The 16,070-nt window shown below is 58.0% G+C and overlaps 1 protein-coding gene across 4 annotated transcripts in view; it reads right to left on the minus strand.

Annotated features, from left to right (window-relative positions):
- The window catches only part of POLE (DNA polymerase epsilon, catalytic subunit), a 47,107-nt gene that overhangs the window by 9,183 nt on the left and 21,854 nt on the right, over positions 1-16,070 (minus strand). The window contains exons 24-45 of one of the 4 annotated variants that reach the window (XM_045087680.1): positions 15,546-15,703; positions 15,015-15,210; positions 13,739-13,953; positions 12,110-12,212; positions 11,625-11,705; positions 11,395-11,517; positions 9,493-9,705; positions 8,980-9,189; positions 8,664-8,807; positions 7,342-7,482; positions 6,997-7,150; positions 6,813-6,919; positions 6,527-6,703; positions 6,220-6,443; positions 5,901-6,121; positions 5,389-5,593; positions 4,783-4,956; positions 3,790-3,900; positions 2,499-2,631; positions 1,044-1,263; positions 562-690; positions 264-457 (exon numbers count right to left, since the gene is read on the minus strand). In XM_045087680.1, coding sequence (XP_044943615.1) covers positions 264-457; positions 562-690; positions 1,044-1,263; positions 2,499-2,631; positions 3,790-3,900; positions 4,783-4,956; positions 5,389-5,593; positions 5,901-6,121; positions 6,220-6,443; positions 6,527-6,703; positions 6,813-6,919; positions 6,997-7,150; positions 7,342-7,482; positions 8,664-8,807; positions 8,980-9,189; positions 9,493-9,705; positions 11,395-11,517; positions 11,625-11,705; positions 12,110-12,212; positions 13,739-13,953; positions 15,015-15,210; positions 15,546-15,703 — 3,633 coding nt within the window. Of the gene's footprint in view, positions 1-263; positions 458-561; positions 691-1,043; positions 1,264-2,498; positions 2,632-3,774; positions 3,901-4,782; positions 4,957-5,388; positions 5,594-5,900; positions 6,122-6,219; positions 6,444-6,526; positions 6,704-6,812; positions 6,920-6,996; positions 7,151-7,341; positions 7,483-8,663; positions 8,808-8,979; positions 9,190-9,492; positions 9,706-11,394; positions 11,518-11,624; positions 11,706-12,109; positions 12,213-13,738; positions 13,954-15,014; positions 15,211-15,545; positions 15,704-16,070 lie in introns of all 4 variants that reach the window. The other 3 variants (XM_045087682.1, XM_045087681.1, XM_045087679.1) reach the window with 3 other exon arrangements.

A 16,070-nucleotide genomic window follows, 5' to 3' on the forward strand; every position in this document is an offset into this window, starting at 1 on the left:
CGAAGTCACCCTCCCGCTCCCGCCCTGCGCACATGGACGACCCGTCCCCACACAGATGACCCCCCCCACCCCGCACATGAGGCCGTTCTCCCGCCCCAGCCACCTCCCCACCCAGCCCTGCACACCATGACGACCCCATGCTCTCAGAGCCACCTGTGCACGAGGTTGCCTCTCCACCCCCCCCCCATGCATGAGGCTGCCCTCCTGCCCCGCCCCATGGACCCCTTGGGCCCCAGCCCCACAGGTGTGGGTCGCAGCCTCACCTTGCACACATACTTGACGAACTCGAGCGCGGGGTTGTTGAGCAGCAGGTGGGAGCCCGGGAGCTGCGGGAACAAGCTGGACAGCTCAGCGGAGTTCCGCGAGCCCGTGACCTTCTTCTGAATCTTCTGAGTGATGCTGAAGAAGCTCTGCGTGAGCTCGTTGGCCACGTAGTCTTGAGAGAAGGTGATCATTCCTAGGAGGGCAGGGAGGCGGCTGTGTCCCCCGTGTTGTGATGGGGCGTGGAGGGCAGGAGTGGGGGGGCCCCAGGACCCCGGGACACGGCCGGGGCGTGCTCACCAGGCAGGGCGCCGGCCGCCGGGGCGTCCTGGGACAGCTGGCTGGGCCCCCGGCGTCTGAGGGGCGTGCTTCCCGGGGCGCTGCGCCGCAGCTCCTCCTTCATGCTGTGGTACACCGCCACGATGTACGCTGCGTGGAGAGCGCGGCCTTGAGGGTCAGGCTGCTGTCGCGGCGGACCCTCACTGCCCCGGTGAACTCCGGCTGCCCTGGCGGACCTGCACTCGGCTGGGGAGGCTGGAGAACCGCCTGCCACACACCCAGAGCCAGACCCCTGCATGCACGCACCTTCTGGACGGCGCCAGAAGGTGTGTCTGCTCCAGAGGGGAAGGGAAGACCTCGGGGCACGCACAGCGGCGAGGCCGAGGCCGCGGGGCAAACAGGGCCTCTCTCGGGAGCCCTGCGGCTGGGGCGCGGCTGACCATCCACGCCGCCAGGGCACAGGTCCCCACGCACACCAGGGCCGCGGCGGGCGGGCGGCTCACCTGACACGATCATGAGGAAGTAGCTCTGGCACGAGGCTGCCTGCGGCAGGAACTGCACGATGTTCCAGTTGTTTTCCAGCTTGTCCTCCACGTCAGGCTCCGGCGCACCGTCCCCCTCCTCCTCTTCCGCCTCGGCCTCCTCTTCCTCCTCCTCCTCCTCCTCCTCTCTGTCCTCTTCTGGGGACCCCTGCTGTGACACAGCCCCAGCCCCAGCTGTGTCCTGGCCCCAGCAGCAGGAAGCCAGGTCATTCCCCACCTGGCTCTCCCGACCCTTCTGTCCCGTGAGGCTCACCCAGTCCCCCGAGTCCCTGGGCCTGACAGGATTCCCGCAGGACGGCTCTGAGGAGGGGTCCCTTAGGGCAGAAGCACGCCACCCAGGGTGACGGGGACTCTCACTTTGTTCCTCCAGATAATTCACTTCAAGATTCTTCAACTCCCCCTTCCCAGGGCAGGAAGATCACAAGCGGTGACCTCGGGTGGCTAGTTCTCTTGTGTGAATCCCAGATCTCCTGGGCCGGAGACCCCAGTCCACACGGCGCTACTGCAGCTCTCTCCTACATGACCGGATGCCCCTCTAGAGGGGGCCCTTCTCCCCAGCGTGTGCGGGCTGACGGCCCCTACATCCCTAGAGCAGCAACCACTGCTGCCTTCTGTCAGTCCAGGTATGATGTCTCCGCACACCTCCTGCCACAGGCCGCGCTTCCCCAGCCACGCTCAGTCCTGAGGGCAGGCGGACCTCATGCCCACCACACACCCGGCCAAGCACGGCTCCCCTCACCCGCACTTGCTGTCCTCCCCATCCACCTGCCAACAGACACCTGGCTTCACACGCCTGGGTGCCGCCCAAGCCCATCCCACTGGCCTATTCCCTCCATCTTCCAAACACACCCGAGTCTGTCTCGCTGACTGCGTCCTGCCCTTCTACAGCACTGCCCACAACATGCGGCCCTCGTGGAAGTCAGGCCGACACGTCCCCGCTCAGAATCGTTCTGTCACTAAAAGTCAAATCTCCAACTCGGTGTTTGGTCCCAAGTGGCCTGGTCCTAGCTGCTCTGTGCTGCACCTGTGGGCGCCGCCCCAGGCCTGCCCTGGTGTCACGGCCGTCTGACACTAGCCCCGGCCTAGCTCTTCCAACCCGGCTTGCCTGTCCCCTCCTTACAGCCCCACAACCTTCCCATCTGAACCAGCCCCTGCCCCACGGCTGCTCTCAGCCCCTACCCTGCTTTGTGTTCATCTGAGTCTTTCCCGCGGCTGGGCTGTGTTCTCCACCTGCCCACCTGCTCCTCCCTTCTCCCCAGGCCCCGCAGAAGCAGCGTGCTCTGCTGTGTGCTGCTGCGAGATGCAGTCTGGGACCACACCAGGCCCTCCGCCCGCAATCACCAAATGTGTGCAAAGGGATAAATACGGACCCGAGTCATTTCGGATCCCCAGTGCTCCAAGATGGTCGGGTCTTACCTGTCCGCAGTGAATACGAGACGGAACGCTGCCTTTGATTCCACCGTAGTTGGAGGGATCCATCCAGAGAAGAAATTCCCAGGACCGGGAGAAAGAAATTGTCAGGGAATGGAAGAGCTCTTTGGAATGGATGCTAAAAAGAAGCAAAACAGAAAGTGCTTCAGTGCAATCTATAGTTTCTCTCTTTTTCTCCAGTTTCCTTTTTATTTTCATACGCGCTTATCCTCCACCTAACGACGAACTTAAGGTGGATTCAGACCGTATGACTCCTCACGGCTTCTAGGGAACAGCACAAACACGCCGCTGATGAGGCTTCTGCACCAACCAGGAGGGAGTGGCAGGAACTGGTGCTCGAGGGGAGCAGAGACACAAGAGCTGCGGAAGACGCCGGGGCCTCCCCGGGCGTGCCCCAAGCACGCGGAGCAGAGCGTGTAGCACGTGTGTGCAAGACAACACGAAGCTGGGGCGAGGGCGACCGAGTGCTGCACCACTGTCCGAGAGTCACAAGTCACGAGGCCCCAGGGCTGTGCTCGCAACAGTCCTGCCTCCACGAGGAGTAACGAGTGCTCGACTAAACACGGCTCTGACCCTGCCTCCAAATCTCCAGAAGTGCCCGGAAGGTTCGGTTTGTTTCCTAGTAACAAAGCTCTGGAGTATTCACAGAAGAACGAAACACAAGAGCACCCAACACACAGGGCGTCCGCACGGATTCGCAGCGGCTGGCGTCTAATCGCTGTCAGCAGCTCTGCCAAGGAGCAGAGAAACACGACATGGGATCGGGAGAAAAACCTACCCAGCAAACACAAATCAGTGCGGACACAAGTGTGACCGTGGGCAGAACAGACCACATAAAAGGTTATTAAACCTGACCTCAATGTAGTCACAGACTAGAATAAACACAGAATGTGCTGCACAGGCCCTAGGAATGCGTAGGACCCCACCGGGCCTTTCGCCACGAGAAGGCCGCGGGATGGGACCAGCGGCAGGCCAAACCCTGCGGGAGATGACGAGCGAGTTTAAGGACACGATGAAGGAAATTACCCAGAAAGAAATAGAGAAATTTTTAAAACTTTCAAAACAGATGCACCTGTAATTCTATACTAGCACAAATATCTTTCAAAAAAGAAAGTAAATTAAAGGCTTCTTAAGGCTGTGCAACCGTAGGAAACATTCATTACGAACAGATCCATGCTACGAGCCCCAACAGGAACGTCCCTCAGCGGAAGCTAAACGTCTCAGAGAAGGACGGGAGGGAGAACTCCGGCGCTGCCGACACCTGTTGGTGACGTACTCCACGTAGGCCAGGGCGTCTTCAACCCGCCGCTTCTTCGTGCAGAGGATGATGCGGTTGAAGTTGGCGTAGACGACGGAGGACCCCAAGCGCTTGAACTCAGCGATGAGCCTGCAGACGAAGGTTAGAACCACCGGTCACAGCTGCAGAGAAACCACAAGACCCCAGGAGCAACACGCTGATTCCCGAACTAAAAAGCTATCCTAAATACGCTTGAAATTCAGAAGCAAAAGTGAATGAAGATTTCTGCAGGGCAAAACCCACCACGAACAAAACCACACATAATCAAAGACAGGAGAAAACATAGAACTTAGATCACACAAAAATGGCTAACTTTTATGTAGAAAGAACTCCTAGAGATGAGGAAAAAGTCAACAGAACTATAGAGAAATTGGAAAAGGACCTGAAAAGAAAGTTCAGAACCATTTATAAGGAGGATTGCAGGCGACGAGTATATCCCGATAGCACCTTCCCGCGTCAGTGGGCTAGGGACACGCGTCCCGTCACTGCCAGAGGACGGTCAGCTGTACAACCGTCACCGGCCACCAGATCAGCATCTTCCTGGCTAGTCATATACTGTCTATCGACCTTGCATCAGTTCTGCTCGCTGAAGGTCATTCTGCAGATTCATTCGCATGACCTTGGGTACAAAACCGTTCTTCTTGGTGATCTCTAGCAGCCTGAGCCTGAGCACCCATTAGGATAACACACATACACGTGGGTCTCCAAGGTCCACTGGTAACGAGAGGTGCAGCACAGCACACACAAGGCATGACGACTTGTGCCAGAAGGAGACAGACAGACCATGACGCACAGCACAGCTTGGAAGGACGCCGCACAGAGGGTGACGGCACTAAGCGCCCCAGGACCTTTACCACCCCGGCCTATCAGCCCAGAAATGAGCTCCAGATGGCAGCTGTGCTGGCTGAGCGCCTCTCTGGTTCGAGGGATGAAGGGCTCGGCCTGGCCGGGAGCGGGCCCGGCAACACTCACTGAAGAAAGAGCTTCTTCATCATGCTGTGGAGCGTGCGGTGCAGAGCCGGGTCGTGGAGCAGTGAGGACGGGGCCCGCAGCCAGCGGTAGAAGTGCATCACCTGGTTGTCAGCGTAGACGTTGCGGTACTGCGTGATCTCCTTCACCCAGCCCACCACCATGCTCTTCAGGATCCTGGAAGAAGGCACAAATGTCCCCACGGTCGCCAGCACCAGCCTGCCCCATTCTGTCACCTTTGCCTCTTCCCTCCTCACTGTCCAAACTCACTGCCGGGCCCTCCTCTCACCCTCAGGCCTCCCTCTGCACTCAGCACCTACGGCAAGCTTCCCGGCCCAGGAGGGAGGCCAGAGCACAGTGCCCCGAGGGCAGCAAAGCCCAGCAAACGGAGGAGAGAGCCGGGATCCACGTGGGGTTCTGGCTCTGCCGCCCACGGCGGAAAAAAGCCCCAGTGACAGTGTGTTAGCTCTTAGGTTTCCAAAACAAGGGCAGAGGATACAAGAGCTTCTCATGTTTCTTCTGGATTCCAGACTCAGCTCTTCTGCTTAGGGAGAGGACGGGACAAAAACGGTCAAGGCGAGGCTCTCAGGGCCGCAGGCTCCCGGGTACCTGAAGGTGCTGGAGCAGAGCGCGGTCTCGTCGTAGCTGGCCAGGGCGCTGGCGGCCTGATTGCCGGTGATCATGTCCTCCAGGGAGGCCTGCTGCAGCACGTCGAAACTGATGCCCACGCTGTCGGCCCCTTCCATGTCGTTGATGTGGTGGGACTGCAGGATGGTGTTGACGGCCAGGTTCTGCAGGTCCAGCTCCACGCACACTGCACGCAGAGAAACCGCCCCCTGTGCACCCCAGCTCTGGAGCGGCAGCCCGGCCGCAGCAAGCGCAGGCTCCGACAACGCACTGCTCCCCGCGGCAGCCAGGGCCGGCCGGCAAGACGGCCACCGAGCAGATGGTGGAGCCCACCCTCACTCGTCCCACAGCCATGGAAGCTCCCGCAGACTCCGTTCCCACACCGGTACAGCCAAGCGTGAAGCACCCACCGCTCGGCGTTCCCGCCACCACGGAATGGCAAGAAATGGCAGAAGCACCAGCACGCGGGGACCCCGTGGGCCTCAAGCACCCACCCGTGGAGTAGCAGCCTGGGCAGTTGATCTCCACGCTGGCCTGGTCATCAAACTCCATGACGAGGCGATTGTCGTCGGCCTCCTTGCCACCCAGGTCAGGGCGTGACGTAGGGGACAGCCAGAGCAGGTGGCTGTGGCGCTGGAGGTGGCGGGCAAAGAAGAGGTCGGAGCCGAAGGTGGAGATGTCCTCGGGCAGATTACCAATGGGGATGTGGAAGTACCTGCACGGGGGGCATGGGGTCAGCCCCAGGAAGTGGACAAGCAAACGGGGAGCGGCCAGAGCACGGGAGCACAGAGGAAGCGCCTGCGCTCCGCTCACCTGCTCATCTCGAAGGCCTGCGACAGACAGGTGTCCAGGTTGAGGTAGTGGCGGATCATACGCCGGGCCCCAAGGCGCTGCCAGTCCAGGACGCCGTAGCTGATCCTATCGGCCACGTGCACAGGCACCAGCGGGAACTCCTCCAGGACGGGAACCTCACCAGCCAGCCTCTTCAGCTCCCAGTTGGACTGAACGGCGATGAGTGTGGGTCCACGGCGCTCCTCCTGGACATTGGGGAAGAAAGCGCCTGGGGGGAGGGTCCCAGGCTGGGGGAGGGGCGCGCACACACAGACCCGACCGCGCTCACCTTGTAGGCCAGCAGGAAGCGCTGGATGGCCCTGCAGATGGTCTTCATGTCGGTTTCAGCCCGAACTTCGAAAGTGTGTTTGGGGGGAGGCAGGAGCTCGGGACCCACTTTCTCCACCATGAGGCTGTGCTCGGCTGAGTACAGAGCGCCGAGGCTGGGCATCTGGTTGCTTCGCACCTAGACCGACCGAGGCCGCGTGAGGCCTCTCAGCAGGTGTGGGTGGCAGGGCCCCCTCCGCCACAGGCACGGGCGGCAAAGGCTTGACCTCCCCTTGCCAGGAACTTACGGTGTCCAACACGAACACAGACGCTCTGCGCTGGGAGGGCACGAACAAGCCGAAGAGGGCTTTGTGGCCCTGCGCGTGGTGGTACAGGTACAGGTGGCGGATGCTGCCTGCGGGGAGGACGCGGCCGTCAGCCCGAGGCGCGCTGGGGGCCGGGCCAGGCCGGGGCAGCCGGCACGCGTCATACCTGGCTCCAGGTAGCTGAACTGGGCCAGAGAACGCATCTCCAAGTGCTCAAGAGCAAAGGTTTCGGCCTCCCAGCCCGACAGGTGCCTCACCAGCTGTTTATTGACCACACACACACAGCCCAGCTGCACCAGGGCCCGGAACAGTAACGGGACCTAGAAGGGGCGGGGGGCGGGGGGGGACAGGCAGCGTGAGGGCCGCCGTGTGTCTTCAGCAGACGCGCTGCTGCAGTTCACGGTCTCGGAGGGGGCCCACGGTCGTGCTTGCTAGCCTGTGCATCCCACACGCGTCTGCCCCCCCCCCACCCCACTGGACCCTTCTTCAGCTGAGCCGGGAGGACAGCCACCTGAGTCTCATACACGCCCTCAATGTCTGGGGCCGACAGCTCGGTGTTGATCTCGTTGATGTGCTCCTGGTACATGTCCTCGGGCACCGAGTACTCATAGAGGTTGTAGACCACATTGGAGCGCGGGAGAGCACGGCTGACCTGGTGACAACAGGGCGATGAGCTCAGCAGGCAGCTAAGTGGTGATGTCCGTTCCAACACGACACGCATCACTGGAAAAGTGCCACTGCCACTGAGTGAACCCGCTAGAGCCCAACCTCCTTGCGAGGAAAACTGAAAGCTCGGCGGTGACTTCGAGCAGCAGCCCGGGGCTCCTGAGCCGCAGAGGAGCTCTCCGACGGCAAGGGCGGCAGATGCGCCTGGTTTACCGTCCTGCTGTCTTCTGAGTTTAATCTGAGAGGAACCACCTCCTCCTGGTCAGAGCACTGGTCTGGGGGAGCCACAGAGTGGGGAAACCCTGCAGAGGGGAGCAGGAGACGGCACCGAACAGGAAACGATCCCCGGAAGATGTCCTCCTTCGAAGCCACCACGCCCACCGCATCCAAGGAAGCGACAGGAATTCCGATCACCTGCTATCTGCTGCCCTAGCTGGGTCCACACCCTGCTGACTCCTCCTCAGAGCCGAGCCTCACCTCCTCCAGGAAGCCTCTGCAATCTAGTTCCCAGTCAAACACACACATCTCATCTCCTCAACTACACATCAGCTTGTGGGCACCCAATCGAGCGATGAGCACGGAGCCTCCGTAAAGGAGCTCTGGGTGGAACGAAGTCACGCGGCTGCCGTTTACAGGAAACATCCGCAACAAGCTGACGCAGGGGCAGAACGGCCACCAGCGGTTACCGAGGGCAGAGGGAGGGGAGACGCGGCTACAGGTCTGGGAGTCTTCCGAGGGTCATAAAAACGTTCAAGGCAGACTGTAGCAGAGGCTGCGTGACCGATACACACGAAAGCCACTGAAATGTACATTTTAAATGAGTGACTCATGCGGCACGTGAGGTCTATCCCAGCAAAGCTGTTTCTGTCAGAAGAGCCCCAGATCAGTGTCCACCTAGTCCCCCCCCTGCGCCATGGACGTGAGACACAAGAGGAGGGCGCACCAGGACAGTACGGCAGCTCTGCTCACGGAGCAGTCCACAGACACAGCTCCAATTCTTACAGCACCCCAAGAGGAGCTCGGGAGACAGAGGCCCCAGCACACCTCGCTGATGGTCACCTAGCTCATCTGGCTTTCTAGCTGCGAATTATGGGGCCCCTCCATCGGGGTGGAGACCACGTGAGAGGCCGAGCGGGCAGCAGACCACCAACTCCTGCGGCCCCGTACCTTGCGATAGGAAGGCCCCTCCTCGGCTTTCGCCACCCGCTGGTTGACGTAGAACACGCGGGGGATGTTCAGCCTGATGCAGTACAAATCGCTGCCGATGACCGCCCACAGCTTGAACAGGCCCGCCTGGCTGGTTTCACTGATCTGAAAGGCAGGGAGCGTAGAGCAGCGTGTGTCGCCTCGTCACAGGAAGCGCTCGCCAGCAAAGGCCCATCCTTTCCCTCCATGCCAGACCATCGGAGGAGCCCCGGGACCTTCCCACTGGCTGCGCTGCTGCCCTTGGAGGCACCCCACGCCCACTGATCGCCGTCCACACCTGCACGATCTGCCACGGAAGGTCCAAGATGCTGCGGGCGGTCCTGCGCAAGAAGCTCCCCAAGCCAGTGGCGGGCCTGTCCCGGATGGCCCCGGGCACAGGTTCGCCCTCCGCCACCTCCAGACGCCGCCTCTTCCTGCGAGCCAGGCGCTGCCGGGCCTGCAGCTGCCACTTCTTCTTGTGGAAGCGGAGCCAGACCAGCCACTCTTCCTAGGACAGACGGTGCGACAGGTCAGGAAAAGGACAGAAGAAACGCAACGGAGGAGCACGCGGTAAAACAGAAACCGCCCTCCTCGGTGACTATGTCACGTGGCTTCCAAGCCCGCGTATCTCTTCTAGGGACTGGACAACTCCTGACCCCCTCAGAGATCAAGACCCATCCTGGGGTAGCCAAGCTGCTTAGCAGACTCCACGGGACACAGCGAGCACAGCGAGCACAGCGAGCACAGCGTGGGCCCGCCTGCTGTCCTTGCCCCTCCTCCACCGGCTATTCCGGGCTCCGAAGCTTCCTACCTGGGTCGTTCCGAGGGCCGGGGGCTGCCCCAAGATTTCCTGCCAGGGCACTGTCAGCTCCAGGTCCTGTGACTCCTCCTGGCTCTCCCAGAGGACACGCTTCCTCTTAGTGGCAACAGGAACTGCCGAGTGTGGTGGCTTCACCAGACCAAAATCCTCCATGTCGGGAGCACCAAGGCTCTGCGTGCCTTGTGGAGCCTGTGCTATGCCCACCTGCAAAGACCCAAAGGAGACTTAAAATGCCACGATCTCTCAGATAATTCCACCTTGAGAATTATACCGTATGTCAACTGAACAGTGTCAACTGAATGGGATAAAACACTTGTACACCACAGTGTGCACCAACCAATCTACTTTCAATGTCAAAGAGTGAAGATGGGGCGCCTGGGTGGCTCAGTGGGTTAAGCCGCTGCCTTCGGCTCAGGTCATGATCCCAGGATCCTGGGATCGAGTCCCGCATCGGGCTCTCTGCTCAGCAGGGAGCCTGCTTCCTTCCTCTCTCTGTCTGCCTCTCTGTCTACTTGTGATCTCTGTCTGTCAAATAAATAAATAAAATCTTAAAAAAAAAAAAAAAGAGTGAAGACAGAACAAAACATCACTCAAACATGACTACGAAGCAAACACTTACATCTTTCCACATTTGCTCCAAGGCTCTCCCCTTTTTGTAAGAAATAAAATATTGTGAAGCACAGGTCCATCTCCCTCCAGCCCCCAGTTGCCAGCACAGTGCCGGTCACTCCCCTACACTGTGTGCTTCCGCAGCATGCCCTCAAATGCACACCCTCCCATAAGCTGCGGCGCTGGAGTCCCACGGCAACCTGCTCTTCCCACACATTAAAGTCTCAAAAATAAAGTAAATAAAAATAAAGTAAAATAAAATAAAGCCAGAAGATTCATCAATCTTGACAAAGATTTGTCTATTTCCTAAGTCTCTTCAAAGACTAAGGTTTGGGATTTACTGTTTACTTCCCTCCTTCCTGCTCTTGCCTTCATAACTTGTCTTTCTCCCTCCGCAGCTCAGTACGCTGCTAAGACTCTTCAGTTGAATGCTTATTCGATCTCCTACTTGTTTTTGTTTGCTAACATCTTTGCAAACAGACACCATGCATGTAAGTGTTCTTTCGCTGCATACCACAAATTTTGATAGGATCAGTACTTTCTTTTCTTTTCTTTTCTTTTCTTTTTTAAAGATTTTATTTATTTGACCAACAAAGATCACAAGTAGGCAGGGAGGCAGGCAGAGAGAGAGAAAGGGAAGCTGGCTCCCTGCTTGAGCAGAGAGCCTGACGTGGGGCTGGATCCCAGGACCCTGGGATCATGACCTGAGCCGAAGGCAGAGGCTTTAACCCACTGAGCCACCCAGGCGCCCCAAGGATCAGTACTCATTAAATATTTCTAATTCCCCGGATGCCTGGGTGGCTCAGTGGGTTAAGCCTCTGCCTTTGGCTCGGGTCATGATCCTAGGGTCCTAGGATCGAGCCCCGCATCGGGCTCCCACCATCCCCTACTTGTGCTCCCTCTCTTGCGGTCTCTCTGACAAATAAATAGATAAAATCTTTAAAAATATTTTCAGCATTGGAGAATTTTCTTTTGGCTCTTCTGATTTTAGCTAAGCCCTTCATTACACCTTTCAGTATTTTTATGGTCTCTACAGGTTTTTATTTTCTGGTTTAGAAAACCAAAGTCTCTGGCACAGTGATTCAGAGTCCCTGAGTCCAATTACCATCGTCACACAGAAGACAGTCCGTCTCCCTAATGGACGGCTCAGTGCATCCGATCCCAGAAGACCCCCCCAGCGGAAAATAGAGAGTCGAATGTCAGGCGCACCTTTTTACAAAGGAAAGAAACATCCGAGACCCGTGAATGGCGGCAGCAGGGCCCCCACCGTCCCGGGCGCACTACCTGTCTCCGGCCCTCCAGGACGAAGAGCTCACTGATCTTCTTCTGCCTGCAGACATCACTCTTCTCCAGAAGTTTCTTGTGCAGCCAGTCAGGGTGCTTGACGCGTGGTACTGGGTTCTTCACCTACACAGAGGGGCACGGATCACCCGTCCGACTGGCTAGCACAGGCCAGGCCCAGGGTTCCGGGGCCACGGAGCCCCTGGGGCCCTGTCTGTGCCGGCAGGCCTCACCTGCTGCAGAGCCGCAGGGATGGTGATGATCTTCTGGATGGCGCTCCCCAGACGCTCGATGTAGTAGTCCCAGTCCAGGATCTGGGCAGCGGGAAGGGGACGGCGACAGGGTGTGAGAGAGAGGAGCAGCAGCAGCGCTGTGCTCACTCTACACCGAGCACTGAGCTGAACGCTTCCTGCGACCGCTTTACCCACCTCGAAATTCTGGGACGAAACGTACCCATTTCACAGAGAGGGAAACCCATTCCACAGAGCACTTAAATGACTCCTAGGATCCCAGACTTAGCAGGGCTGAGCCAGCCCAAGAACGCGGCACCTGGGTCCAGGCCCTCCCCGGCACTGAGCTTTCCTGAAGTGGAACAAGCTCCTTACGTATCAGGGAGGACAAGACCAAAGACTGCAGACAAAATGCTGACCCGAGTCAGGGACGCTCTGCTGTCGACGCTTCCTTCTAAACCTCTCAGAGGAACAAAGTCAGTACTCACTGTCCGAATGTCGAAGTCTTGGAGGGAAGAGCTCTTGAGCCACTTCCGGAGGAAGTGCTTCCTCACCGTGGGCTCTGCCTGGAAGATGGCAAGCGGGATGGCCCTGGGTGAAGAGAGGCACAGAAGTCACCAACACCAGAATCTCCTCGACTCCCGTCACAGTGCTCACCAATGTACACGCATTCCACATGGAAATAAGGGTGTAGAACCTCGTCTGTAACCGTGCTGTTACTTCAGGATGTCCCTTCGTGTAAAGTACAGCTAATATGTAATGTTCGTCAGACGAGCTACATGATGCATCGCTGTATTAAAACGTCGTGGGCAAACGCACGCTCCCCCCACCAGGCACCATTTGGTCTGTGTTGTTTGGCCATGGTTTACAGATTGCGTAAATCACATATTCACGTGTGTACACGCACTGAGACGTTTCGAAGATGTCACTCGGGGAGCGAGACACAGGAAGACTCCGGCTCTCCCGGAAGAAGGAGCCGGCTTCACATCGCTACCCAGCAGCAGCGCAACCATCACCCTTTCACTGGAGGAGGTATTTGTGAACGGGAAGACACTCAGAAAGAACACTACCGACACCGGTGCACACACCACCTAGTCCTCTCCGCCTTCACGCCCTGCCATTTTCCGTGAGAGACCAGAAGGAGGAAGTCCCGTGCAGCTCCCCCGACCGTCCTCACGTAGATGCACGAGATCCCTGCTTGGGTGTTTACTGAGCCCACACAGGCGTCTCTACTCCTCCTGCCCAGACGTATCCGGGACGAGAAGAGCGGCGCCCGTGCTGGTCAGTGAGGTACAGGCGGGAGCGTCCCGCCGTGCAGGAGCAGCACCCCGCAGGCAGCACCCCGCAGGCAGCACCCCGCAGGCAGCACGCCGCTGCCGTCCTATCACTCCGACGCCTACACCGCCTTTCACCACATAGAACACACGTGCCCGTCTTCTGACTGAAGGACACGAGGGCCTTCCCGACATGCGCTCTTAAACCCAAGGTGAACGCGGGGGCAGGGAGGCAGGGCATGTCCCCAAACGTGCTCCCCCGTGAGGGGAATCAGCACCGCTCTGCTCGGGCCCTGCTGTGAGGGGACAGTCACCCACGTGCCTGTCTACAGGATGACAACTGCTATCCTCGCTCTTTCTTCCCAACCAGCGACGCCTCTAAAACCCGCACTTCCTGATTACGGTGAGTTTAAACGTCCTTCCGTGCACTGGCCATCATGCTCCTCACCTGCAAGCCGCCCGTTCTTACCTGTTGCCTGCTTTTCCTGTCCTCTTTCTCTTATTGCTATAAAAGAATTCTTTACTTTACTCTGTACGTAATTTGTTTCATTTTTTTAAAAGATTTTTTCATTTATTTATTTGACACAGAGAGAGCACAAGCAGGCGGAACAGGAGAGACAGAGGGAGAAGCAGACTCCCCACCAACGAGGGAGCCCAATGTGGGGCTCGCTCCTAGGACTCTGGGGTCATGACCTGAGCCGAAGGCAGACGCTTCACTGACTGAGCCCCCAGGCGCCCCGTCCTGCCCTTTCCAAGGAAGCTCAGCTTGCTACAAAGGGACAGACATTCCACAACAGACTCGAGCTTCCGAGCATCTGAGGCCTTAAGCTCGGGAACCCTCACCTCTCTGTGACGGGAGAGCCCTCGGGCTTCCGGGAGATGATGTAGCGGCAGCTCAGGCCCGCGTCCCTCACCATCTGGTCTCCCAGGAACTCAGCCAGGCGTTTGGCTGTGCTGATGGACGTGGACTTCTGCTCTCCATAATCTTCCAGCTTCCGAGACATGGAGCGGTTCTCCGAGATCAGCTCGAACAGCTCAGAGTCGGGCATGTTAGCCGCCTGAAGAGAGGCAACGGGCACACCGTGGCGCAGAAGGCAAGCAGCGCCCCCCCAGGCTCACCGGCAACAGCTCGCCCAGTCACTTGACTTTCCCCAGCCGTGCGACAGGGCTGCGTCACGTCAGCGAACAGGAACACTTACAAATCCAAATGCAAAACCCTAACTGCCGTGTCATTAAACTATGTGAGGACATTAAGAAATGTGTGAGCTATTAGTACCAAAGCTGGAGAAAAAGGGAAAAGACGGAACTGGCGATTTTTCTCCTGAAAGGGAGAGAAAATCAGGGAAAGGAGGAGTGAGGAGAGAGACAATGCAAGCTGGAGAGCCACAGACCGAGTGCGGAGCCGAGGCATTCCTCAGCAATGAGAAGTCAGGGAGCAAACAGCCCTAAGGGCTCCCACGCACATGCCCCTGACCTCGTGCCCCCGACATCCTGTAAGATTTGTTTGGCTCCTGTTTTGTGTGTTTTTCTCTCTTGGTGGTTACTCTCACGTGTGGGTCAACACTACAGAATAAGACAACATGCCAAGCTACCACAGCCCACAGAGCCAAGGAAGGCAGAATAATGTTCCAGAATATTCCAGTATCCCTTAGACTCAGAAAGTCTCCTCTTAGCAAATACCACAATAGAGGAGGGACGAGCACCCGTACAAAAGTGTTCGAGGAGACATTACAGCTGCGGAAACCATACACCTAACTGATGCCCGACAGCAGTAGACAGTCCTGGGAGCTACACAGCGCAAACACGACGAGACACAGGCCGAGCGGCAACAGCCAGAGAACGATGCTGTCCGTGAGAAGGCGCTGTTGAAGGGAAGCCGGCCCTGCTGTTTAAACCACGGAAACCCCACGCTCACTTGCAGGGACTACAAGCATTGCGAGAAGCAAGGTTGACATGACCACTAGTACACTGTCCTACAGCTGCTTTTACTGCGCTATTTGTTTTCTTCAAAGCCTTCCATCACTGGACACGGGGGTCCCACTGACAGGGACTCCGGGAGGCACCGGAGCCAGGGACATGGGGGCCGTCTGCAGCCCAGGGAAGAGGAGGGGGGCCCTACCTTACTGTACAGCACATCCAGCCAGTAATCGGCCACCTTGGCGACAGAGCTGTACACTTCCTCTAGTGTGCTGCCCTTGAGGAAGGCCTCGAATACCGAGGACTGGAAGATCTTAATCAGCTGCAGCTCCCCTCGGCGTTTGATCTCAAAGCCCTTTAGCTCAGCCAAGGAGCCGTCCTCATTGAAGACCGCATACCTGGAATCACGGGCAAGCACGGCAGTGAACGGGAGCCCGGGAGGCTGGCTGCGTGCCACTGGCCCTCCGTCCGACCCTCCCCTCTGGCCTCCGTCGGGCGGCACACATCTCTCCACCCCAAGGCTCCTGCTTCTGACAGAATGACCAAAGGGCCTGCAGCCTATGGAACCAGAATCTAGCAGGTGGGGAGCAGAGGGGGCAGTATTATGTTTCCAAACTGAATCAAGAAGGTTAAAAAACTACGATTCCCATCTGGCCTCCTGGTCCACTTCCAAGATGGGTTAAGTCTCGTCCGTTCATTCTCTTCCCAAACACGATTCCTACAGGATTCCTACCTCTTCTTCAGTTTCTTGCCTTCTTCCTTGGAGGCTGGAAGGATCATGGCAAGGTAGGGTCCGTCAACCTCGAAAAAGATGCTGTTCTCTGAGCGGGTGACATAGCTGAGTGAGGACGGCTCGGTCAGCTCCTGGTACTGGTCGTTGGTGAAGCCTTCCTGCGAAGTGAGGGCAAGAGAGGCTGCCTCACTCCCCACCATTCTGGAAATGACAGCTGCCCTCTGCGGACCGGCTGCACCAGCGAACGGGGGCTCTTCTGTATAACAGACACCGCTCGGCCAGAGAAAGAGGTTAAGTTCTGACACCCGTCAGGCGGGGATGAACCAGAACGCATTCTGCTAAGTCTAGAAGCTTATACAGCTTGTTTCCATTCACAGAACATTCTGGAAAAGGCAGAATTATCACTGCAGAGAGAACAGACTGGGTGGCCAGAGTCTGGGGCTGACGATAAAGCAGCAGCTCTTGGGAACTGTTCTGTCCTGCTCTGGGGCAGTGGAAACAGGACTCTGTGTGGGTCAAAACCCA

Source organism: Mustela putorius, unplaced genomic scaffold (genome assembly GCF_011764305.1).
Source record: "Mustela putorius furo isolate JIRA1106 unplaced genomic scaffold, ASM1176430v1.1 tig00001433_pilon_pilon_pilon, whole genome shotgun sequence".
Taxonomy (NCBI): domain Eukaryota; kingdom Metazoa; phylum Chordata; class Mammalia; order Carnivora; family Mustelidae; genus Mustela; species Mustela putorius.